Source organism: Chelonoidis abingdonii, chromosome 1, assembly GCF_003597395.2.
Source record: "Chelonoidis abingdonii isolate Lonesome George chromosome 1, CheloAbing_2.0, whole genome shotgun sequence".
Taxonomy (NCBI): domain Eukaryota; kingdom Metazoa; phylum Chordata; order Testudines; family Testudinidae; genus Chelonoidis; species Chelonoidis abingdonii.
Window position 1 is genome coordinate 131,110,856 of NC_133769.1, and position 25,646 is coordinate 131,136,501.

Below are 25,646 nucleotides of genomic sequence, written 5' to 3' on the forward strand. Positions count from 1 at the left end.
GCATCTGGAGCTTCCCTTACAACATGTGACCCAATCTAGCTCACTCAGCTAAAAACAGTAAATGTGTATATATTAGCTTACCTCAGTATTTTAATCAAACAGAACTGAAATGGCTGTGTTCCAGGTACAAGATTTTAACATGCTGCATTTCCTTCTCTGTCCTTAGAAGGTAGGCTTCAGGCTAAGCTTTTAGAATTAAAATTAAATAAAAGCTAGTAACGTAAGAGAGAAATGGGTGATCAGCATGGATTGTGTGAATTCCCTTCTCCTGCTTCTTCCTCATCCCCAATTTCCTAGTTCCCTTCTATCAGCCCAGAAAACCATCCCTGCTTGCTTGTATTTTCCTACAGGAAGCCTTCCTGTCTTTCACTAAGGTACTGTTCTAAAGGAAGGACTCAGAAGCCCCATATCCAGCTTAAAATAATAGCCATTGAAACTATTCTCTTGCACCTCACTACTCAGGCCCCTATTTATAATAGCAGCAGCCTGGCCTGAGGTCACGATTTATAAAGATGCAGAGCAGTGCAGGTGAACTTGAGGAAGTGCTAATGAGCAACAGATGTTTACAGTTAAATTCTTGATTTAACGGCTCCCTTGTGTTAGGAAAAGCATAAGGCAGGGGAGTGCAAAGCCCAGCCTGGCAGACTAGCTAGGAAACCTGTCTGAGGGTGATAAAAGCCCAGCTCTCCTGGACTCTTACTGTGTGTGAAATTCACCACTGGGCAGGATGATGGCTATGTTCCCACTTACAGCTGCATAGGCCTTAAAAATGCTCAGTTTGTGTAAATGTATGTAACTCCATTGGCTTCAACAGAGTAACAGTGATATACACTAGCTGAGAATCTGACTCCTTGTGCTGTCTGCCAACATAGGGGTGAATTTTTCCTTGTGAGAGCAGTTGATTACTGAGCATGCTCGGCCCTTCAGTCTATATTTGGGGTCTGGTTTATTGAAGTATATCTAAATAATTTTTCCTCCTATGTAGTAGTCTTGAATAAGCAGAGACCAAGCATCTTCAGACTCTCCAGTGCATGAGTCTTTTCTGTGGATTCAGTGCCTCAGCCTGTTGGGATCCTTGAAGTGGGTGGGCAGAAGTCCACCCACCGCTAAAGGACCTCCCTCAGCCTAAGGGGAGGATCCACACAGTCCAGGATCTCAATTAATTATGGGAGACAACTAAAGATATAATAGGGACAGGAGTGAGGTCACAGGGCAAAACGAGGGGAACCTGATGGGGACACTGAGCAGAGAACCCCAGACAGCGCCCACTGCTCCTCGAAGGCATCAAGGGAGCCAGCGGATGCTGCCCAGAGGAATTCTGCTTAGATACGTGAGACCAGGGAGGAGTGGAAATAGGTCCCAGTCACAGAGCACCCCCTCGTCTAACATCCTTCTCCTGGTGGTGTAGATGGCTACTTTGGCTAGGACCAGGAGGAGGTTGATGAGGCAGTCTCTCAACTTAGTGGGGCCATGGATACAGTGTGCAAATATACACAAGTGTGAGAAGTGCAGCCAGAACCTCAGCAGGAGGTTCTGGAGGAGCTGGAATAGGGGCTGCAACCTGGTGCAGATTCAGTGCCTCAGCCTGTATTTAACAGATTGGAGAACATATCGGTAGGACAAGCGGAGGTGGATGGATGAGCAGTCTAACAATGGTCTGATTACTCTCCTTTGCACTGGTTATAATTTCAGTCACCTCGGCCTTCTTCAGATAATTTAGGAGATAAGAAAGAGGAAAAATGAAAAGCCATATTGATATTAAAACTATATTGCAGAGGTGACACATTCACCTGCTGGCTGAAGGAAGGAATTCCCATCAGTTTCTAGCAGACTTTCTCTGTCCAGTTCAAGAGCAACACAGAGAGACTGCAGCAAGTCTTCTTGGATGATCTAGGAAGGGACTGCGTGGGGAAGAGTCAAACTGTGCTTGGGACCTGGAAAATGTCCTCCGAAAGAAAAACACGTCTTAAAATCTTCTCTTTGCTTTAAACCTAAATTCAGTAAATGACTTTGCAGCTTCATGTTCTGCCTGGACAAGCCTCAAAGGCTCTGTCCGTCCAAGCCTTTCCTTTTTTGAAAGTCTTCTGCCCTGGGACCAACAGTGGTGGAGTATTAGTACTGGAGCCATATCTGCTAGACCTGTCTGAGCAAGGCTAGATGTCATGGTGGTGAAAACACCAGCAGCCGCCTGAGCTTGGGCTACACTGACATTCCCACATTTGCTGCCACAGGTCTGCAATGGTGGGAGATTTCCAAAAAGACCCTACAGTACACAAGTACAAAAGTACACAAGTCAAAGAGCATATCAGCCCCACTAACTGAAATGGGCATTGCTGACTTACCTTAAGCAGTTCAGAGCACCTAGCGAATCATGGTTTCTTCATCCGATCAGATGCTGGATGACCATCTATTGCAGGGTAAACGTTACGGGCTAGATTGTGACTTGGACAATGTGCCCAAGCAAGTATGAGTAAGAACCCTAACACGCCTATGCGGATTACCTGGGTGGGTGTAAATGCAGCTACTCACCTGCTTATTCCCTCATTGGAGAAGGCAAACTGAGAGGGGAAGGGAATGGGTGGAGCCTTTGCTCCATATCTCCCAATCGCTGATGAGAGTGAGTGGTGCAACACAGAGAGCAGGGAAGGAGGTGGTAGTTTACTATTGGTGTACGATATCACAAGTTCCTATCCACGGAGGAGGAAGGGAGAAACAGAGAGGGAATTGTGGCCTAGAAGAGCATCTGAGGCACTGTTACAGCCAGACAAGCCCTAAAACTTCAGCCTACAAACTAGTTTGTATTTTATAGAGGGGTATACTTTAAAGAACTCATTACAATGGACAAGCTACTGTGGTTGGCTGAAAACCTCAGTAAGTCAATACAGCAGGTCAATAATAGTGCAGGGAGCAATTGGTGTAGAATTATCAGACTGATACTGGTGCTGTTAGAGTGACAGCTGATGGCATAAAAGAAGTAAAGCTATTGTAACAGGCACAGGATCAATGTCTTCTGCTTTGAAAATAAATTTCGGAGCTTCGCCTTGACATTTATTTTCATAACTGCTTCGGCTTTGCCTCAGCATTTACATGTAGAAGCAGTAGACCATTATCACGGGATAATGTTCAATTCCATTGACATTATCTATCTCTTAGTGAAAAAAATGGAATCAGTGCCGCCAATCATTGCTGAATGGCTGACCATTGTTTACTGATAATAGTTACCAAAAAACACCAAAAGCAGCAAACCCTCTTCTATTGCAAAGTTTATGTATGTAGCAGTTTACTCAGATTATTTCAAAATGCTGGCAGTGGAAATTCAGTTTGTTTTTGAGGTTAGATAAACAGTTGGCAAATGCCATCCATGCCTTTAAGAACTCACTAAAAAAACCAGCATGATTTGATTTGTTTTTACAGCAAAAAGATTGTTCTTTAATCCCTTTGGAGTTGTTGAGTCTGATTTTCCTGCCAGTAGCACTAATGAAAAATACACTGGCATAAAGTGTCAAGAAATCCTGAGACGCCCCCTCCCGGAGCCATTTCTCCTGAAGACAACAGAGATCCTGAGATGACTGGAAGCAAGGAGATGACTCCTGAATCCGACATGAATCACAGTAGCTGTGCTATATGCCATAATGCAGCACAGAGATGGAGGTGTCCGTATTGCTTTTGATCTAAAATCGGACCAAATTATCACACTCCCATCCTAGGAACATGAAAGAAAATTTACTGAACTTTTAGTTTTGTTCTTTTCTTATTAGTAATATATCAATAAAGAAACATCCCTACTTCCAAAAGAATTTCTCCAAATTTTGATTTTTATTATACTTTGTTTAGGTATACTCCAAATAGTAAATTTGGTGAAAATTAATTCTTTTACAACTGCAAACAGCATAGAAACAACAGAACTCAATACAGGTATATTGCATTTGAATTTCATTGACTGACAAACATTAAGCGTGGAAAATATTTGTAAAAAAGGAATGTCCTGAGAGCAGTTTTCAGAATAAAATTAAACATAAAAAGGTTAAATGGATTTTAGAATCTCTTATTTATGTGAATCTGTATAAATTACCTGTAAATGGAACTTGGAACTTTTGCACCTTGGGTTGGTAGAGGAGAACCCCTTACATCATTCTAGTTATATACCTAAGCACTAAATGCAGTTCTAATGAATGGATTAATATGTGGCAAATACTTTTCAAAGAAAATGTAAAAAGTATCCTTTGTGTTACTATCTCAAGTGTATCAATTTTCAAGTATAATTCCTTGAATATATAACAAGTATTCCTGCAACGTGTATGATAAACAAAATACAGATCATATCGATAGTAGAGATCAAGAACCAAAAATCACCAAAGCCAAACAACCTCAAGTCTCATTAACACTTTTCATTTAAAATCCACCAGACATCTTTTCTGAAGTTTCAGATGAGATTATTTCCTCAGATAAGGCCTGTTTCAAAGCCCATTAAAGTCCGTGGGAATCTTTCAGCTGACTTCAACGCTCTTCAGATCAGACCCATAGCAATGGCTGCCAAGTTCACCAGCAATAAGAAAGAGAAATTGTTTGGATGTGCATTATCCCCAGTTAGCAGTTACTCTGCTTTGTATTGAAATATTTGGTGCTACTTTACTAACTCTTTTTAAGACGCTGCTGTAAATGCTTTAAAAATGTTAGGTATAGAACATGTTTGCACCTTTTCTGCCTTCATTCAAACATCCTACCAAAGATCACTTTCTAGACAATGACTGTGAAGAGACTCACTTATAACTGTAGAATTTGTTCTCTGAGATGTTTCTTTCCCTTTTTTAAAAATAACTTTATTTTTGATTTGAAGGAAAGCAAAGAAACCTGGAAAGCAACCACATATTGTGATGACAGAGCTCTTCAGTAGATCAGTGAAAATGACCGGGTGGCAGAGAACAGATCCAAGACGCCACAAAGAGATATACTGACCTAATAGTTACTGGATGTGCCCATTTAAATCTTGATATAAACCCAGAAAACAGAACCTGCTGATCATAAGTTCATTGCTTACCAAAGAGATTGGCAGTCAAAATAATTATCTTTTCTCTTTTAAAATCTACATATACCACAGACACACTAGCTGTGTCTTGACATGTTATCTTTTTCCATTTAAACCTTTCCCCATAATTTTCTAATACATGCTCAAACTATTCACTTTTGCAAAACCAATAAATCTAACTGGATATTCTACTTTTAGTGCACTATACATTATGAAAAATAGTTTATCCATAAAAATAAACCTCGGGTTAACATGAGGAGACGCAAGTTAGAGGTATACACTTCCACACTTGCAGTGACACATACAATAGTGAATGGTGAATTAGCTCTTTCTAATTTTATTTTTAACTTCCATTTTTATGTTAAAATATGGGAGAATTATGGGGAAAGGTTTCATTGGAAAAAGATGACACGTCAAGGCACAGCTAGTGTGTCTGTTCAGAGTATAATAGCTGTTCCATGTCAACATATAAAGCTACTGGAGATCTAAATATGTCACTGCATGACATCAAGTGGAAGGAAAGACAGATTGTAAAGCAGACAATTTTCTAATAAGGAAGGATAATATAATTTTCCAAATGTATTATTTCTATTATATCTTATAAAAGTGAATAGTAGGCCTTTCAAAGTTTTTATTGAAATTAAAAAGGGGGTTTAATTAATAAAACTTTAATTACAAAAATGATTTTCTTAATTGTATTTCTTTTGCAGATGCCTGTAAGGTCTTTGGAATCATCACTATAACAACTTTAAGTGGTATCATTTTTCTCAGATAAATGCATTATGTGAATATTAATAGTTCTGTCATGTAGATTTGCTCTACAACCTATGGCCACTGTATTTGTCAGAACTGTAAGTATTTTGAGATTGCTGATGCAAAAAAAGCTGTAGTTGGTTAATTTATTAATGAGAAATCAGAAATTATAAATCAGTCATTAGCTCTTATCTATAGTTTCTTGCATTTGATGACACCTTCCATTTCCTATTGCAAGAATGCCCGGAGGAAATCATTATAGGAAATTTTTGAAGATAATGATTTATCATAAAATTCCAAAATGTGAAAAAACTCTTCCTCGGTCAGATTGATGTGATACTGACGCAGCACCTGCAAAATACACAGAACGTTATAAAATCATAGAGAGGTAGGGCTGGAAGCAGGGCCGGCTCCAGCGTTTTTGCTACCCCAAGCAAAAAAAAAGCGCCACAACTGGCGGCACTTCAGCAGCAGCTCTACCGCCACCGCTTCATTATTTGGCAGCAATCTGGCAGCAGGTCTTTCCCTCCGAGAGGGACTGAGGGATCCACCGCTGAATTGCTGCCGAAGACCCGGATGTGCCATCCCTTTCCGTTGGCCGCCTCAAGCACCTGCTTGCTGCGCTGGTGCCTGGAGCTGGCCCTGGCTGGAAAGAACCTCAAGAAGTCATCTGCTCCATCCCCCTGGGCTCAGGCCTAGACCATCCCTGACAGGTGTTTCTCTGAACTTAAAAACCTTCAGCAGTGGGGATTCTACAACCTCCCAACACCCACGTTGCTCACGTGAAGTTAGAAGCCAAGGGTGAAATTCAATGCTGGGCACAGGGCTTGCACAAAGCCAATGCATCACATAAGTCTCACTTAAACCCTTTGCAAAACTGCCTGAGGGTTCAGCCCCACGGTCTTGAATTTCATAAACATCTGTGAAGACCAGAATCTTCCTATTGCCTCCCAGCTTTCCTATACCAGCATAGCTCCCCTGACAGCTGCTCCTGAATCCTCCCTCGGGAAGTGATTTATTGTATGTTGGCCAAAGCAGCAATTGCTCTCGGATGCCCTGCAGGGATCCACGTGATAGTGCCAATGAGAATAGCTAGCAGCCTGTCCACTTTTTCACCACAGGTGGAGGTTGACTCACATAATACACCCATGACAGGGCTTCCACGCGAGCAGGAGATGATGCTAACTAGCTGTGGCTTTTCCCTTTGCACCCTGCTTGGGAGATCTGGGTCCCCTCCATCCGAAGAAGTGGAAGGAACAAGCCAGTTCAATATATCTACTCACTCCACCCGTGAGAACCCTTATGTATGCGATGATATGCATTTCTGAAGGGGCACTCAGTACCTTAATACTCTTAAGAGCAACATTAAGAGTTCTTTCCTTAAACTTTAATGAGAGCACTACTGACCAGGTGGTACCTGATGCTACAGACATTAAAGATCAGATTTTTAAAGGTATAGCGGTGTCTAAAGCACAGATAGGTGCACAGTGGGTTTTTCAGAATTAGGTGCCTAATTCCCATTGAGTTCAGTGATTGTTAGGTGCCTAGGTGATTTGAAAATCCAACTAGGCGTCTATCTGCATCTTTAGATACCTAAATACCTTTAAAAATCTGGCCCTTAATGCCTTTGACACTAAGGCAAATGAGATGTTCATTTCTGAGTATTACTTTTAGTTTAAAGTGCTTCTAAAGCATACATCCTTGCAGGGTACCTGTAGGTGCTGTCCACTGGTTCTGCAATAGTTTGTTGTCCAGCAGGATCTCCATCAGCACCTGACATCTTCTGATCTGAGTAACTCCTTTTATACTTTTACTGGTTGCCACTGATTTTATGTGAAACTCAGATAAGTCTGAGCCAAGCCAGTATCTGAAATCACTATAGTGCTGGTGTTACAATAACCCCATATACACATGTGTGTCTACATTAGTGCTTATGCAAAGCACTGGTATCAAAAGTGATCGGTCTGTTCACTCCTCCTTTTTATATATCTCCCAGCCTTGATAACTGCGAGAGTGCTGACAGCAGAGAGCTTTTCCCTACTATGTTATCCAAATATCTCTCTGCTCACTTCTTCTATCTTACAACATCTCACTTCAATCACACCTCACTGCAACCCCATTTCTGATTTCTCCCTTCTTTTGGAGTTTATTTGACTGTCTTAACAAAACATTACCTGGTACACAAATGCTCAATGCGTATCAATTAATACATATAAATGCACTTCGATTGCTTATGCTGCAGTTAATTCCTGACCTCATGAAATCAACTGAAATCTAAGGAGCTGCTCAAGCCAAGTACTTGCAAAGCACATCATCTTTTATGCAACACATTTATTTTTTGTCCGTAATTGCTTAAGGAAAACTTTTTAGAGTAGCACCTGAGTATTGCAAGGGAAAAAAACCAACTTACCTAATAGATCCTATCACAGAAATGGACTGGTTTCATTTTTCTCTTAATGTGAATAAATTGCTTGAGATAGAGCGGTTTGAGTTAAAAAGTTATTACCAAATGCATGACAAATAAACTTGACATTACACAAAAAAATTTAAAAATACAGTGGGCCAGATCCTCACCCCTATTCCAGTGACTCTACACTCCTGAGATAGTACAAAGCAGCCAGAAAGCTACTCGCATATAGGGGAAACCATAACCCTAAAGCTGATAGAGCTCTATGTATCTTGCTCCCCAACCTTCCCGTAGGGGCATGTCTGAAGAACGTGTATGTGGTGAGGCTGGACCACACCTTGCTATAACTGATCCCAGACAATTAGAGCAATTTCTATGGGATCTCTGCCCTTAGGTCTTCAGTTTGCTTTAAGTTCCACCTGGGGACGTTTTGGCTCCTGGCAGCCTCAGGAAGGGGGGAGCTAACTACTCGGTGCAGTTGAGGACTGGCTCATTATTTTACCAGATGTTTTAAATGGCAGAGACAGCAGGTGGAGAAGGTCACTGGTATCTCATTTGGACTCAACGTTAATTAACAGTTTCATGCATCTTTTTTTTATCCTTGCAACGTGACTGGTAAATGTAGGTAGTTACTGTAGTTCATATTATGAGTTTGATTTCGATTTACAGAAATGTCAAGGATCTTGAAACAAGAAATAAAATGTATGCTAAGCAGAAATCAAACTCCCCAGAGGTGTGAATCCAGGAGTACAGCACTAATTCCTGGCCTTAAAGTGCTATAAGGCATTGCAGGTGGGGAGCAGCCTTGCAGACACTCCGCTGTTTGGTGAGGTGCTGGATCTAAGAAGTCCATGCAGAGGATACGTATCCCTATGTACCACCGATCTGTGTTCTACTGGCAATGGGGACAGGGCAGAAAGAGGGGACAGAGTCATTCCAACTGTACAAGGATATCTGGCCCCTGTAAGTGAAGCAGATCCAGGGGCCTTGTGCCAGAACAGGTGCTCCCAGTTTGGTCAATTAAAGGTGTGTGGCAGCACCTGGGAGCAATAAAAGATCAGCGAGAAACCTAGTGAGTCAGAGATAAATAGGAGAAGCCAGGAGACTGGTAGAGGTGGTTTCTAGGAAAAGCTATAGTGAGTAGAAGACTCTCAGTAGGCCCTCTTGGGAAGGAGGGAGGAATTATTATGAAGCTACTGGACAGGCTAACCTGCTGACTTTCCAGACAGGCAGAGCCAGTGCTAGGAGACATGACTAGGGCTGAGGGCTAGGAGGGGCTACTTGACCAGGGCAGAGCCAGTGGAGGGACTGTCTATCCTAAGCCAGGAAAGGCTGGAGAGGGATGAAGGCTAAGAGCAGTAGAGGATGATACCTACAGGCTCTTGGTATCAGAGAACTGAAGTCACTGGACCAGAGAGGGCTGTTCTGGAGAGCTGCGGGGTGGTGAGGAATCCTGGTGCTGTATTTAATGGATAGCCTGGATTACAGTGTTGGGATTATGGATATGGAGTTTTTTTCTGTAACACACTAACCCACAAGGGCCATTTGCACTAAAAAAAGACTCTCTGGGCTGTTTGGGGGAGACTTGAAGGGAACACTGAGACAGGTGTACCTGTCAAACTGTGGCCTGCAACAGGATGGCACTCCAGCTAGGCTGCCTTATGATAAGGAGCAGTATGCAAGGCTAGTTCCCCCTTCATAAGCGAACATACCAGCTGGTGGGTCACTGGAATCCTGAGGCTGTAGTTTGACCGCAGAGAGGCGTGGTATAAAGGATTTCTCCTCATCAACCTGCTTCCCTCTCTCCCTCTCGGGCTTGTGAAGCCCACTTTTCTCAGTTCTGGTGTGAAAGGAGTTGTGTGCTTGCATATGCATTGGAAAGAGGGTGATTATCATTATTAGCACTCAGTATTAATGTCACAGCAAATAAGTCTGCAAATGTATCATTGCCATGATTTTAGAAACTGCTTCAGTAAGGTTATTTAGAGACTTTGGTTTTCAGTTTGTTAGTTTTAGATTAGTAAATGCAATTTACCTGCCTGAAATCCTGAACACTTAACAGCCCGCTCCCACTTTCATCAAAGGATTTAAACGTTCGTCTCATCGGTCTCCAGCAGTGCAAGATCTGGGGTTGAATTCTTAGCATTGCATTGAAAAACATCAGACTCTGCGGTCCAGGACTCCTCTAGCAAAGTGGAGCAGGTGAGGGAGAAAGATGGGCATTTGTTAATATAAAGAACATGGTAGATGAGTGCAGTCACATGCTGAAATGTTGAGGTGTTACAGTGAAATTCTGGTGCAGAATAAATGCTATTAGATTCTCTTCACCTTTTATTATTCTTCAGCAAGTGAAGTTGAAACACTTAAGCACTATCAAAGCCCAAAATCTGTTTGTAAAATTAATGTAATTCTTTATCAGATTTTTTTTTAAACAAAGGCCTCAATGCTTTTATACATGTTACAGAGAAGAAGCAATTAAAGTCACACAGCTGCTCCCCTTCCAAGCCTCTGTTTTCAGTTACTTATAACTCTTTGGAAAATTCACTGTTCAGGTTGCAAGTTTTTATATTCAAATTTTGCCTGAAGGTGGCTGAATTCATCAGCCAATGAATTAGCGGAGTACAGTAGGAGGGTAAAAAAGAATACTTATATAATATTTCTTGTACCCAGGTTCTGAACAGTTCTATAGTGGAAATAGCTGGGGCATGACAGTTGAAATCTAGTATGGGAATAACTGGGGGAGTATTTATTGCCTCTTGTTGTTTTTGACCTTTGGTAAGGGCTGCTGTTTGCCCCACACCCAGCTGTTCTTCCAGCCAGCGGGCAGGGTTGGAGACCACAGTTGCTTCATGTATGCTGCAGAGGATACTGGAAAGTCCAGTTCTATCACAGCATGCAGGGAATGCACAGACAACACTGTACAGCTGCTATGTGGGGCTGAAGTGGTGTGCAGGCTGCTGGAGCAATGCCTTGAGCACTGAGGGTGAAGTTCACCTTAATCTCAGGAAGTCTAGAGCTAAAGAAGGATTTGCTGTCCAATCATGACTAACTCAGCTGCCTAATGTAAACTTCTGTCAACTAGTGTGAGGGTCCCTGTGGACCCTCTTTTACAGTATAAAGAGAGCCCTTCACCATGGCTGTAGGGACCCAGACTGTTCTCTGTAGCTCAGAGTCTGCATGTCTCCACAGGAGCTAAAGACTCAGCTTCTCATAGATTCTAAAGCCAGAAGAAACCATGGTGATCATCTGTTTGATCTCCAGGATAACACAGGCAGTAGAACATCCCCAAAATAATTCCTTTTGAACTAGACCATATCTGATTTTTTTAAAAATCCACTAGTGATTTTAAAATGGACAGTGATGCAGTATCCACCACAATTGTTGGTAAATTGTGCCATTGCCTAATTATCCTCACTTAAAAATTTACACCTTCTTTCCAGTCTGAAGTGTTTAGCTTCAACTTGTAGCCATTCACTGCTAGACTGAAGAGCCTATTATCAAATATTTATTCCTTATGTAGGTTCTTCTCTGTTAGATTCAAGGAGTTTCACTCTATTTAACTTATTATAAAGCATGTTTCCTAGTCCTTTAATCATTCTCATGGCTTTCTCTGAATCTCTCCAGTTTAGCAATATGCTTCTTGAATTGTGGACAGCACACCTGGACACGGTATTCTAGCAGCGGTCACACCAGTGCCAAATGCAAGGTTATTTTATCTCTTTTACTCCGACTTGATATTCCCAGTTTATGCATCCAAGGACTACATTAGTCCTTTCGGCTACAGCATTGCACTGAGAGCTCATTTTCAGCTGATTCTCCACCCCCCCCAAATCTTTTTCAGAAACTGCTTCTGAGGACAGTGTCCCCCTATCCTGAAAATATGGCCTACATTTTTAAATTGTTGCTCAATGTATACTTTTACATTTAGCCATATTAAAAAATTCAGATTGTTTGCTTAAGATCAGTTTACTAACCAATTCAGATCACTCTGTATCAGTGACCTGTCCTCTTATTTACAATCCCCGAGTCTCTGTGTTGCCTGCAAACTTTATTTGACTTTTGACCAAAGGAGGGGGTTCAGAGCCCACAGGATATTTTTATTATTGTTCCTGTCATGAAAAAGGTTTTATTTTATTTTTATTATGCCTATTGGTGTGAATTTGTATACAGTGGAGTGGGTAGAGCAACCTCTTTTAAAAAAATTTATTGTGAAAATTACTTTATGTAAAGGTGCCCAGAACATGGGATGGGCACTTCATTATACTTTATAAACTTAATTGAACAAATAGAAAATTATACTAGACAAGGGCTCAAATTATGGCTCTATCCCAAGCTCTGAGACAGAATTTCACGGTTTCAAATCTATGCTGGGAAAGCCCAGCTGGGAACAGCTAGGTTCTATGCATCTCTCTTCCCTGTATCTGGTACCAGGGGCACACTGGAAGCATGTGTGCTGGTGGCGGGGATGCAGGTCAGGAAGAGTAGACAGAGTGCAATGCACATTGGCTATCCCCAGCTGGCAGACTGAGACCATTGACAAGAGGCACAGATTAGAGCTGCTATCTGCTCTGACTGGGCTGGGCTGGCGCCGAAGCAGAGACTCTGAGAGTAACCAGCTTCCTGACAGTCCCCCTCACTTTCTGTTGCCTTCAGACAGAGTCTAACCCTGAAACTCATCAGCCCAAACTGTCTTCCTCTAGGCCTTTCTTATACCCCTCACCACATTTTTTAAAGTTTACAGATATGGTCAATTGCTGATAATTAATCAAACTGTATTTAGACCATACTATGAACTGGACATGCAGGGCCTGATTCTGGACATGCAGGGCTCTGACTAAAGTAAATACCACATGAATAAAATAAGTCAGCTGAAGTAACTGGACTCCTTGAAATGTCACTGGGATTCTATGCATACAATGACTACAGGCCCAGGCCCTAAAATACACTACAAACAGTTAGACAAACCCCTGAATGTACCGATATTCGTGGCTTCTGAATGATCATTCTTTGTAGCAATGAACTTTCCTGTGGTTTCATTAATAGGACACAGCTTTGGAGAAAGTCGCAGTACGCAAATTTGTCATTGTTCTTAATGTCGTATTTTGTTGCTATTTGGCTAACCTCTTCTTTACTTAAATCCAAACTGAACTTCTCTGCTATGGCTGAAAGAAACATCGAAATAACAAATGATAGTCAATTTGCTATCCTTGCAAATAGGTGACTTTTGTATTAAAACAAAATTCGGATTGACTAGTTATTAGGGATATGTTGACAGGCCATCAGTTCCAATGACTGTCACATAAATGGATTATCTGGATCCTGCTATACATAGGGATGGAGGAAACAATTCCCATTTAGCAAGATAACAGGTAAGTAATAAAACTTCAGTGAGCTTTAAAGACAGCGCAAGAAATAAATACAATATTAGTTGAGCTGTAACTGTTCCAATACGAATGGTTTACAAATCTATACGTTATTATTTAGGCAAAAAGTCTGTCCTGTCCATGCAGATACCCTGATTGGGGAAAGAGGGCACAGAGAATTGTACCCCCATGACTCCACAGCAGAAGAGCAGCATACCTATCTAAGAATGAAATTCTGCTCCCATTGAAATATATAAAAGTCTTGTCATTCACTTCAACAGGACCACTTGAGGGAGAGCTAGGGAAAAGGTCTGGGGCCTGTACTTATTATCACTACCCAGCTCCACAAGGGAGTATTCTGCTGGGGAGTGTGGCCAGTCTTCCAGTACATATGCTATACTGTGTAGCAAACATCAGCTAAAACCATGCTCTCCTTTTCAAATGAGCAGCGAAATCTGCCTAGTAATGCATTTCCTCAAACCTCACTTGAGCAATCTGCATTACAGAAAACACGGTTACTCACCTTTGTAACTGTTGTTCTTCGAGATGTGTTGCTCATATCCATTCCAGTAGGTGTACGTGCCGCGCGTGCACGTTCATCGGAAGACTTTTACCCTAGCAACCAGCAACTGGCAGTGCCCCTAAGGGGCCGGGGCAGGGCAAGTAATATAACCCTGCGCTGCCCGTCCTCATTCTTTTGCCGTCTACTCCACAGGGGGAAGGAGGGTTGGAATGGATATGAGCACACATCTCGAAGAAAACAGTTACAAAGTGAGTAACTGTGTTTTCTTTTCGATGATCCATTCATCAGTAGTGATTCCAAGCATTACTAGCGGTCGGTCAGAGTGAGAGTCACAGCGCCTAACATGGCAAAGCGAAGCTGCGTCATCCCTGGCTGGACCAGGCGTAATGGGAAGCAAAGTTGCACGGAGAAGTCGCTGCTCGCAATTTCCTGGACGGTACTCGCGCAAGAACGCCGTGATGACGCTTGCTCTAGTAGAGTGCCGCTTACAGGGCCCGAAGAGATGGCCAGGTCTTAACAGGCCCATATACAGGACATACCGAGGAACTCTGCGAGAGCAGGACCCCTTAACCCCGCTCAGCTATGGCGAAAAGCTGGGGATTTGCGAATGGTGGTCCATTTATATAAAGCGACACCCACACACGTCTAAGGAGTGCAGCTTGGTCCTGCGAGACGAATGAGGTTTCGGAAAATATGGTAGGACTAGTCGGTTGACATGAAAGGCCAAGAAACTTTGGGAAAGGCGGGTAGCCTCAGTTGTACTTTGTCCGATGGAACACCGTAACGGGCTCTACCACGAGGGTGCGCACTCTACACACGCTAGCGAAGTGATGCACCAGGAATGCCGTTTCCAGAAATAGAGAGGAACACGTAGCAGTGCTCAACGGGGGGACATAGACGGAACACAGTTCAGATCCAAGAGGGCGGCGGACTGGGGTAAAGACCTCACCTTTAAGGATTACCCCATTAGTTGTGAAGACGATGGGGATGAAACATCGGTGGGTGAAGGCCTCTCCGCGCACCAGCACGTAAAGCATTTCCATTTGTGAGTACGTCGACCTGTGTAGACGGTTTACTCCCAAGACACCGGTTCTCACGCGAAGAGCAATACAACTCGGACCTATCAGCCATGCAGGAGCCACGCTGAGAGGTCACGACTGAAGTCGGGTGACAAAGGCCGTGTCGCGTGATCAGATCAGATAAAGAGGCAGGGAACGTCACTACACAGGTCCGCAGCAGAGAAACCAGCTGCGGGCCACGGGTTGATCAGATCAAAGGCCCTGCCTGCGCACTTCAGCAGACCTTGTGGATCACGGAACGGAGGACGCATAGAAGAGGTGCGTCACCAGAACAAAGGCGTCTGCAACGAGCAAAGGTTCGGACTGGAAAGAGCAAAATCGGGCACTTTCGTTCCTGTGGATGCAAAGTCCATATGGATGCCCACTTCGAAGAGCGCAGGCGTGTCCGGGTGAAGGGACCATGTGGAGCAAAGACGGCTGAGAGATCGCCACGTTCCGAGCCCCGGGAAAAGAAATAGTACAAGTGCATGCAAGTCCACAATGTATGCTCCGATAAAAGGAACTCGTCCGCCTGCTTGTTTACATAGTAGCTGTCATGTGTTGTCGGTAAAAAACCGAAACAAGCGACCGACTGCTGATGGAACGCTTGACAAGCAAGTGGACGCCTCATTCTGTGTATGGACATAGGGCAGTTCGGGAGGAGACCACGCCCGTGGGCGTAGGAATACCGGTGAACTCCCCATAGTCGATGCGTGGCGTCTAGGGAAACAGGTGGCGGAGGCGATAAGCCCTGCACACACGACGGACTGATCCAGCCACCATGGAGGAGTGAGGATGTGCCTGAGGATGAGATTACTGTATCAACGGACCTGGACGACGAGGGACTCAGACTGAGCCGGAGCGGATCAGCGTGTGCGTAACGAATTGCAGGCGCCAGGCCCAATTCCACAAGTATGAGGTTAGAGTGCTGCCTGTAGCCTGTGATGATGGCTGTCAAAGCTGAACCGGTGAAAAGGAAAGAACGGCCTGGAGGGACTAGAAGGCTCGATAAACTCTATCCTCAGTAGGGTACAGAGTGATTCTCGGCGTTGAGCAGCCTAGGCCGTGAAACGGTGACATGCGGATATCGTGAGGACTCGCTCCTGAGGGCCCGGAATAGCAGTCGTCGAGGTAGGAACATCACACACTGCGACGAAGAAAGGCGACGATGCCATGCTTGTAAACACTCCGGGTCGATGAGCGAACGGGTGGGACTATGATAAATCCGGCCGCCGACAAGAGCGAAGGAACTACCCCTCCGATGGGGGAAGCTAATTAATAGCTTCCTGCATGTCGAGGGCGTACATCTCTCGGATCCAGGATGGAATAATGGTCCCAAGGCACCATGCGGAACTTCAACTTGCCAGTATTGTTGAGCTCTGATAGGTACGGAATGGGTCGAGACTCCTTGCCTTAGGGACAGAAATAATGGATAACCCGATCATTCTGGAACCTCCTCTATGACCCTTTGTCGGGACGTTCGTACCTGGAGGATGATGCTCGTGAGAGGGTCCTGAAGAGGGACAGGAGGGCAGCGGTACGAAACAATGTAGGTGGTATCCAAGCAACACATGGGAGGACAGCGTCTGAAGTAAGCTGCACACGACGGAGAAACGAAGACATTGAGAAAGGGGAGATGATCGTGGAAGATGTAAGCCTCGGTCGCACTTAAGAATGGGCTTCGCCGGGAAGGCTTGAGGACTTGCTTTGCCCCTGTTACCCGATTGTCTGCGTCCCACCCTATTCGCGCCTGCAAATCCTGCCTTTGCCTGGGCTCGGGTAAGGCCTTCTGCTGCTGAGGCCTAATGGTCTACGCTGGGTTCGGCGTATGCATCCCCAGGCAAACATAAGACCATTATCTTGAGGCTTGCAGCCGAGGGTCATCGTCTGAAACAGGCCCTGGCCTCAAAGGAGAGTCCGGTGGGATATTGGACGAGAAGGCCAGAGACTGAAACATGAGTGCGGCGATAGTGGTCCGGAGCCAGAGTTCTGGCGGCAGTCTGCACGTCCAAGCACCTGTAGTAAGTGTGCGCGACCTTTTCCCCGTCAAGGAGAGCGGCGACTCGAGACGCTGCAGGAGGACCTTAAACTTACAGCCGCCGCCAGTTTATGATAGCAACAGCAGGCTTGCTTTAGACCGCAGCTGCATGGCTCCTGCGAAATAGAACTGCGCCAACAGGTCCATACGCCTGCCTCCTTAACTTGGGGGCCGACTTGTTGTCCATGGGCGTTCATTCACAGATTGACGACGAGGGACACGGGGTGTGGGCATATAAGACATAGCCTTCGAAGGGACATGTATTACGCTCCAACACCGAGCAGCGGGACGAAGCGGTGATGCCATGTGTGATTGCTTCGATGGTCCTTATGAAGGCAGGAACATGATGGGCATCCGGAGGTATGCCTACAACCGGGTCTCGATCTAGACTTCTCAGCCTGATTTCATATATTTTGCGCCACGCGCCTGAGAGATCTGGTGTGCCGAGGTCCAGCGGGGGGACTGCTGTATGTCGCCGACGCTCATCTGTGAGGACGACGAGGAGAACTGCAAATCGGGTTGGCGGCTCTGATGAGCACTTCTGACTCTGCGGAGCAGATCTGCGGAGAAGTCGACCGTCTCGTCGTAGATGGGAGAGTCGTGAAGAAGCTAGCCTCGGAGCACTGCTCTGAGACAGATGGGGGAATTCTGGGGGCCTGGCTTGTGAATAGCCAGGGTCCAGCCACGTCGAGCCATGCTTTGCTGACCTCGAAAAGAGGGCGCGGTCTTCAGTTCTAGTACACTGTCGCCGCGAGAGACGACCCCTGCGAGCCAAGGGGGAGCCGAGCGGAGTGTACGGTCCGTGCTGCAGAGGAAAATCCTCGTGGGAGATCATGCGGTGAGCCATACCAGTGCCGCGATCGAGAATGACCTGCCACCAGCTGGTGCCGGAGGTCGCGCGGGATCTGATCGTCGATGGGGAACATGTCTACGTCCCGTGCCGGAACGTGCTGAGCAGACGGGCAGAAAATCGAGACTGTGCGCAGATACCTGCCATGAGTAGACGTACATCGGAAGAGCGGTGCGGACTGCAGCGCGCGCACGAGATCCTCTTGGATCGACGGTCGCAGATCTTGACCAGAGCGAGCTGAGATTCCAGGGACGTGCTCGCCGGCGTAGCTTGCCTTTGATTGCAGAACCGCACGACTGCGGGGGTTGGGGCAGAAGCTCAGTTAAAGCGATGAGCCTGGCCGGAGAAATGTCTCGGCGGTGACGGGACATCAGTCTACCAGATTTGCGGGAGCTGGGGGATCGACTCGACAACCTGCCGGCCTGGAGCGACGATACCTGCACGCCACACGGCCAGTCGCGCGGTGTCCTTTCGAGCGCTTACCGAGAGAGCGAGAGAGCTCTCCTGAACCGTGCCGGAGAAGTCCTGCCGTGGAGTTTTTGCGTGCCGGATTGATCGGTGAGCCGAAGCGGCCTCGGTGCCGAGCCGCAGGTAAGTGCCGCTTCCATCGAGCGTCTTGAGTGCTGGTCTCGCCCTTCTTGGTCCCGGTCTGAAGCCTGAAATGCGGCACTTCGGAGATATGCGATTCCCCAGGCACTCAAGAGTCGTCATGGGATCGCTGGTGGCATGCTTTTTTTACAGGCAAGCACTGTTTGAACCCCGGCGAAACAGCAGGACCCAGCGCCGGCGCGGGAGAGGGCTATGCGCCCAACCCCTAACTATATACAACTAGAATATAAAACTCACTGATACTAACTAAGTGGATATAATTAAAATAAACTAGAAACAATGAACGAAAAGCACTAGACTGGAGAAGCTATGCGCGCTCCACAGTTCAACGACGACACGCGTAAGAAGAACTGAGAGGCGGGCGGCAGGGTAAAGTAACCGATGGCGCGCACTCTAGGGGGCGACCTGCCGGCCCGCTGGAGTTGCTAGGGTAAAAGTCTTCCGACGAACATGCACACGCGGGACGTACACCTACTGGAATGGATATGAGCAATCACTCGAAGAAGAACTGGATCGCTCATGCAGCTGATACCACTTGTTGAGGGCAGTGTTTTCCCATAGACTGGCACCTAGAAAGAAACTGGAGCACATTTTAACATGAGGTAACACAATTTTCAGATGGCAACAAACCTAAGAAATCGGATGTTGAGATTTCTCCTAGTCGGTCAACATCCTTCTCTCTACAGTCTTTCAGTATTTCTCTCCAGGAATGTTGAATGATCTTTCTTATTTTATTTTCTATTGGTTCGCAGTTCAGTAAAGGTGGGGACCATGCCACTGCAGTACGAGGCCGGCTGGACACTGTAGTCTAAAGTAACAGGCAAATTTGAACATTTATGTAGAAAAAACGCTAAAAAAATTCCCAGTTCTAGTGCTTCATAACTTTAGCATACTGCACTGTTTGAAGCATCCTTATTTATAATCTGATTTGTGGTCAGCATTAAAGTAAAAATGCTTCTACTTGGATGAATATACTAGTAAGCTGGAAATTGATCTACCTTGAATCTACCGAGTGTTTTTCCGTCTGTAATTTCTTGAGTCTGCTCAACTCATAGCTCAGTTGTATATATTCCCCCTTGAACCTATTGTTCCTTAAGTGGCAGATATACTTGTTTTTAAAATAGGTGTAATTTGATGTCAATCTCACAATAAATAGATCGATGCACAAGTTCTTGGATAGTGACAATTTAAAGCAAGTATACTAATTTGCTTACTATTAATTTTAACAGTAAGAGCAAGAACCTTATAATTAGGTTTGAAAGTATTCGATTTTTATCAGTAAATGTCAGTAAACAACAATTTCACCATATACAAATAACCCAACAAAAATATTTTCATAGATTATAACTGAAATTTGCAGATAGGCAAAGTAAGAAAAATGCTGCTTGAGAATTTAATAGAGTTTGATATAGGAATATTTCTATTTTGTAGATTTCAACATGCAGTGTTGACAATTTGTGTTTTAATGGTTATAAAACTAACTTTTAAAATCTTAATATCTACTGTCATTAAATAACTGGTGTCTGACCCCTCACTTTGTATGTTCTGTCTATAATTTCCCACAACTGTGAAAATCTAAATCAACCGATGTCAAAAATGCTTAAAAATAAACATCAATATTATCTGTCAAATTATTTAAAAAAAAAATTCTGCCAAGCCTACCTATAATATGGTCATATATCCCCCTTCCTTTAGGCAGCATGGAGAGGAACAGTAAAGCCCCATTCGAACAGAAAAGAATTGGAAAGGTGCAGAATATGTTCCCTGTATATTCTCCAACCACCTCTTTCCTTTCAGAGATCACCACAGGGGAGCTCTCCTCAGCAGCAGAAGAGGGTGTGACCAGGAGAAGGGGAACAATTATTCTTTGTAGTAGGTTCCTTACTCAGTAGAATTTACGATTCATTCTGAGAATAAGGAGGATTAAGCATGGGCTGGTGAGCCCTCATCCTTTAGCAGTATGGTGTGAACTGCACTGACATTTGTGAAGGGAGCCAGAGTATACTGTAATATTCACTGGGTTTGCTGTGTATTCTTGCAGATCTCAGGCTCGCATCATAAATCTTGGCCATGATCCCCACACCCCTATTATGCACAGCCACAAGGGCACTTCTAGGGAGATGCATGGTGATGAGGGTGAGCTGGGGCTGTTCAAGAGATGTGCATTTTGAGGGGCCTGTGCACCTTTTCTATGATCTTTCTGGGTCCAGATCCAACTCCCACTGAAGTTAATGAGGAAAGTTCTGTTGACTTCAGTGAGAACTGGATCAATCCCTTAGTCAAAAATGAAGCATGTGACCAACTGTCAGGCCTCTCCAATGTAAGGGACTTATAGATCAATAATCAAGTTCACAACAGGCCAATGCTTTTAGACTTACCAACTGTGGAAAGTTTGTTGCATCTTTAAATCTATTCAGTTGGCTACTGCTTCTTCAACAGCTAAACATCTAAGTATAATCAGCAGTAATATGAATCATTTTTTCCAAGCACTGAAGAATTTATAAGCTGCTGACTAGAAGAATATACAGCCAAAAGATTCAAATTGTCAGGAGGAATATTGGCTAACTCTTTCATTCTTTCTCCTTTTAAGATTTTCATAATCTTCTATGAATGTTAGTGCTTGGGAGAGATGCCAGAGAGATACTCCAGGAGACTGCAATCCTGGAAAGCTGTAGTGGAAAAACTTCCCTACATTGCCCTGTCAAGGTGCTTCTAACCAAAATGGGAGATGGGGCCAGGTTAGTCCCTCTGTCCATTCAGTCTTTGGCCTCTGTGCTGAGTCTGAAGAGAAGGCTGCCAATTGTGATGGTAGATTTTGTGACCCAGGTAAACATTCACCAAAAACTGGACTCAGACCACCAATACATGTCCTAGAGACTGTCTGTGGTGGGTTTTGTACCTCGTCAACCCCTTTGATTCAAGGGTGGCAGGGGGTGAGGTTAACTCCGTCTCCCTGTGTCTGTCGGTCTTACTACTTCCCCGGAAGTCAGGGCTGTATAGTGCGCTCCTAAAGCAGCAGGGCTCAATGGACAGAGTCTCTCTATACTCTTTTTGCCTGGCTGGATAGCGCGGCCTAGTGGCCGGAGTCTCTATAGTGTGTTCCTAAGGTAGCGTGGTCTAATGGCCAGAGTCTCTCTAAATTCTTCTCCCCTCAGGGGATAGCATGGCCCAGTGGCCTGAGTTCATCTACCTCCTATGGAGTGAGAGAGAGGAGTCAGTGAACTATGTTGTCCCCCAAAAGCCCCAGGACTCTGTCAGTGATGCCGTGATCCACCACGAGTCAGCGAGGAATCCTACCACAACACGCTGCCCTCAGAGTGGTGAAGATACCACTCCCTTCTCTTCCCTGGGTAACTTCCTACCAGTCCTCCAAACGTAGCAGTCCTTGTGGCATCAGGGTCTCCAGGTTCCTCAGCACCCGATGCTCCCTGGGGTTCCCACAGCTGCCAGTCTCTGGGCCTGCTTCCTGGCTCCTCAGCTCCCTCCTGGAAGGGCTAAAACTGCTCCTGGGCTGGAGCTTCTGCTGGGCATCCTCCTTTCCTAGCCGCCAGCCCTGACTGAGCGGTTCTGCAGGCTTTTATGCTTGACTCCTGGTTTGAGCATGCCCAGCAGAGCCTCAGGGGCATGGCTTCCTCTGCCAGCAGGGAAGGGTTAACTCTCTCAGTCCCAGTGCGGGGCCAGTCCGCCCCGTCACACTGCCTAACAGCTATCAGAGGTTAATAACTTTTGGTCAATACTAGCTTGGGCTAGTGACCTACAGGTAAAAATCTTACATTTTTTATGTTGCTTTTTCAGCAGTTGAGCTTTCGTGGCTGGGCCTGTTTACTTTGTTCCCACAAATGTGACTGTCCTATGTTAAATAACAGGTATTTATTTACAATATGACTCATCCGTGAGTTAGTAGGCAATGGCCAAGATCCTCAGCAGGTATAAACAGCATAACGCCATTGGATTCAATTGAGCTACACAGTTTATACCTACTGTGGATCAAGTCCATTTTTTTATCATCCCAAATTCTCTGCTAAGTGCCAAAGCTTCTTATTAACAGACATTTGGATCTGATCTGATGCCCAGTGAAGTCAATGGGAATATTTTCATATTAATAAACTTAATAAACGTGAAAACCTAGTAAAGTCCTTAAGTGATCAAACACTTACTTTTACTTGACCTAATGGAGAATATGCTGTCTTGGGACGTGAAGCTTGAGAAGGTAACCGTGACCCAGGCTCAGCAGAAGTAGCGGGCTTGGAGGAAGATGTAACGTTGTTTGTGGCTGGAGTATCTGATGGCATTGTCACTACTTCGGAGTTGAACTTCTTCAAAAAATCACAGTACTTCAGTTTTCCATTGGCATCAACAGGCACTGTATTCCAGAGGTTTTCAAACTAATGGAGAAGCAAAAGCCCATTTTTGTAAATGCTAGCTGGAAAAGTATATTATGTACTAAGACTGTTAAAGAAATTGTTGAAAGGAAAATGAGAAAGTGACTTGGAATGACAGGAATCCTAGGGTCTAATTTAATAAAAAAATTTACAGCTTCTCTGCAGAAGTCTGTGTAAGTCTGGGAAAACAATGAAAGAGGGATTTCTGTAGGACATTTTTAAATTGAACTAGGCCCTTAGTGAGCTGTTTAAGACCATTAAACCTTCTGATTAGACACAGTGACTGAGCTACAGTATATAAGAATGCTTTAACAGAAAATGTAAATCAAATGCACGATGCACCTGCATCCTGTCTAAGTACCATGAAGCAAGTTTCTCATTCTATCAGGTGCACCTAAATTCTACTAACATCTCAACAGGCTGTTCAGATTTTTCGGTTATTGTATTTGCATCAACAATTTTATTTCACTCTGAGGGCAAAAATGTCTCATTGCAAAACTTAAATGAATGCCATAGGAAAACTTACAGCCTTTTACAGCCTTATATAGTTAAAATATAGTGTCATGAACTGCATCAGTATAATACACAGTACTACTTCAGAAGAGATGGGGCCAGATTCAGGTACCCTTATCATAGGTGCTGGAACTAGGGGTGATGTTGCACACTCTGGCTTGAAGTGGTTTTCATCATATACAGGGTTTACAATTTGGTTCAGTGGCTCTCAGCACCAACACTACATAAATTATTCCAGCACCCCTAACCCTTATTATTCATGCTGAATAGCACCTCACTGCATGAATGGTCCCAATGATTCCAATGGGATTACTAGTACAGTAAGTTAGTTGAACTACCTCTATATTCCAGACTTGTCTCTTTCTGTCAAAACTAGAATTTCAGCCTGTCTTTCTCACAAGTCCTCATGAATGTCTAGCCATCAGCTCGAGCTCACCATGGCTAAAACAGAACTTTTGATCTTTCACTTCATAGATTCCCCCATCTCCTTTCCTGATCACCGTGTATAACACCACTATCCTGTCAATCACCAAGGTCCAAAACTTGGGTGTCATCTTTGACTTGGACCTCTCTCTAGATCTTCACATCCAGGCTGTATCTACATCTGGCAAATTCTCTCTGCATATCATCTCTAAGATATAGCCTTTCCTATCCATCCACGCACACTCTTGTCTATCTCACCTCTTGATTACTGCAACATCCTTCTCTCTGGCACTGACCAGTGAAATCTTGCCCTGCTCATATTAATTCAGAATGCTACTGCAAAAGTCATGTTCCTCGCCTGTCACTTTACATCTTCCCACTGGTTCTGTCTTTTCTGTCATACCAAACAAATGCTATTTGTCTTCACCCTGAAGACCCTTCACCCCACCCATCATCTCTCATTCACTATTGAGACATCACACCTGCCTTTGACAGACCCATTATGTCAACATCCATGGTCCATTTGTTAAATTTTCAAACTGGCAACTTGTGGTTTCTCCCATGCTGCCCTATATATTGAGTGGAGTTTCCCATAAACAGCTGCAAAACTATCCTTAAAGCTTTCCATTTCTGTGATGCTGACTAAAAAAATAATGGGCTGCTGGTATTCTGATACCACTGCCTTGCATGCTGACCAATACCATCTCACTGTTTCCTTGTATTCTCTGGTCTATCTGTATTCATCTGTTGTCTCTTGTCTTATACTCAGATTGCAAGCTCTTTGCAGCAGAGCTCTTTTTGTTCTCTGATCAGACCCCAAGTTGTGAGCACAATGGGGTCTGATCCATGACTAAAGCTCCTAGGTACTACCACAATCAAATAATAATAAAGAATCTGGCCTAAGAGCAACTTACAGAATTCTAAGGGCCAGACTGCAATACACTTATCCACACTGAATAGTTCTTTATTCCACAAGTAGTTCCATTGACTTAAATGGGACTACTCATGGTATAAACTACTAATCAATGTAAGTAAGAGTATCACACTTCACAGTCAAATGAGTCAGTAGGCAGGAGCACTCCTTTTAAAGCCTTCATTTCTGATATTTTTTCTAAAATAATCAAATTGTGAACCTTAAACTGCTCTTGACTTAATCTTTTTTTCAGCAGACACTTAGACCCTCAAGGAAGGTAGTCACCTCTAGGACTTTGGTGGATATGGCACACTTGTAGTCAAACTTCAAAGGGCAAACATCTATTTTGAACGTCCTTTCAACTTTTCCCCATTGGCCTGGCTGCTACCATGTCATGAATTATATTAAAAAATACTTCACATTTCATTTGAGGATCTCAAAGTGCTTTACAAACATTAAATTTTACAGCCACTTTTGGGATGGCATATAGCAACATTTGAGTTCAAGAAGAGAACAAGCAGAATGTTCATACAATGGAAACTGTAGAAGAGGAGGGAGAGAGTTTAGGTAGGTACACTACAAATACCTGCCTGGAATTTGGCAAGAGTACCAAGGCTAACCCCTCTACTTTTACAGAAAGGTCCATGACAACAGAGTCTTGATTCTTCCATTGCCTCACAAAGAATGACCACACAATGGGAAACTTATTTTTAATATGAAATACTCTATCTTTAGCAGGGGTGGGCAAACTTTTTGGCCCAAGGGCCACATGGGGGTTGCAAAACTAT

The 25,646-nt window shown here is 44.3% G+C and overlaps 1 protein-coding gene across 2 annotated transcripts in view; it reads right to left on the bottom strand.

The window, feature by feature from the left end:
- Window positions 1–3,809: 3,809 nt before the first annotated feature.
- The window catches only part of EFCAB6 (EF-hand calcium binding domain 6), a 173,909-nt gene continuing 152,072 nt past the window's right edge, over window positions 3,810–25,646 (bottom strand). For both annotated transcript variants that reach the window (XM_075070341.1, XM_032762501.2), the window contains 5 exons: window positions 22,785–23,012; window positions 19,258–19,435; window positions 13,164–13,348; window positions 10,222–10,371; window positions 3,810–6,130 (listed from right to left, as the gene is read on the bottom strand). In XM_075070341.1, the coding sequence (XP_074926442.1) occupies window positions 6,008–6,130; window positions 10,222–10,371; window positions 13,164–13,348; window positions 19,258–19,435; window positions 22,785–23,012 (864 nt within the window). In that variant the 3' untranslated portion in view covers window positions 3,810–6,007. The remainder of the gene's footprint in view (window positions 6,131–10,221; window positions 10,372–13,163; window positions 13,349–19,257; window positions 19,436–22,784; window positions 23,013–25,646) is intronic.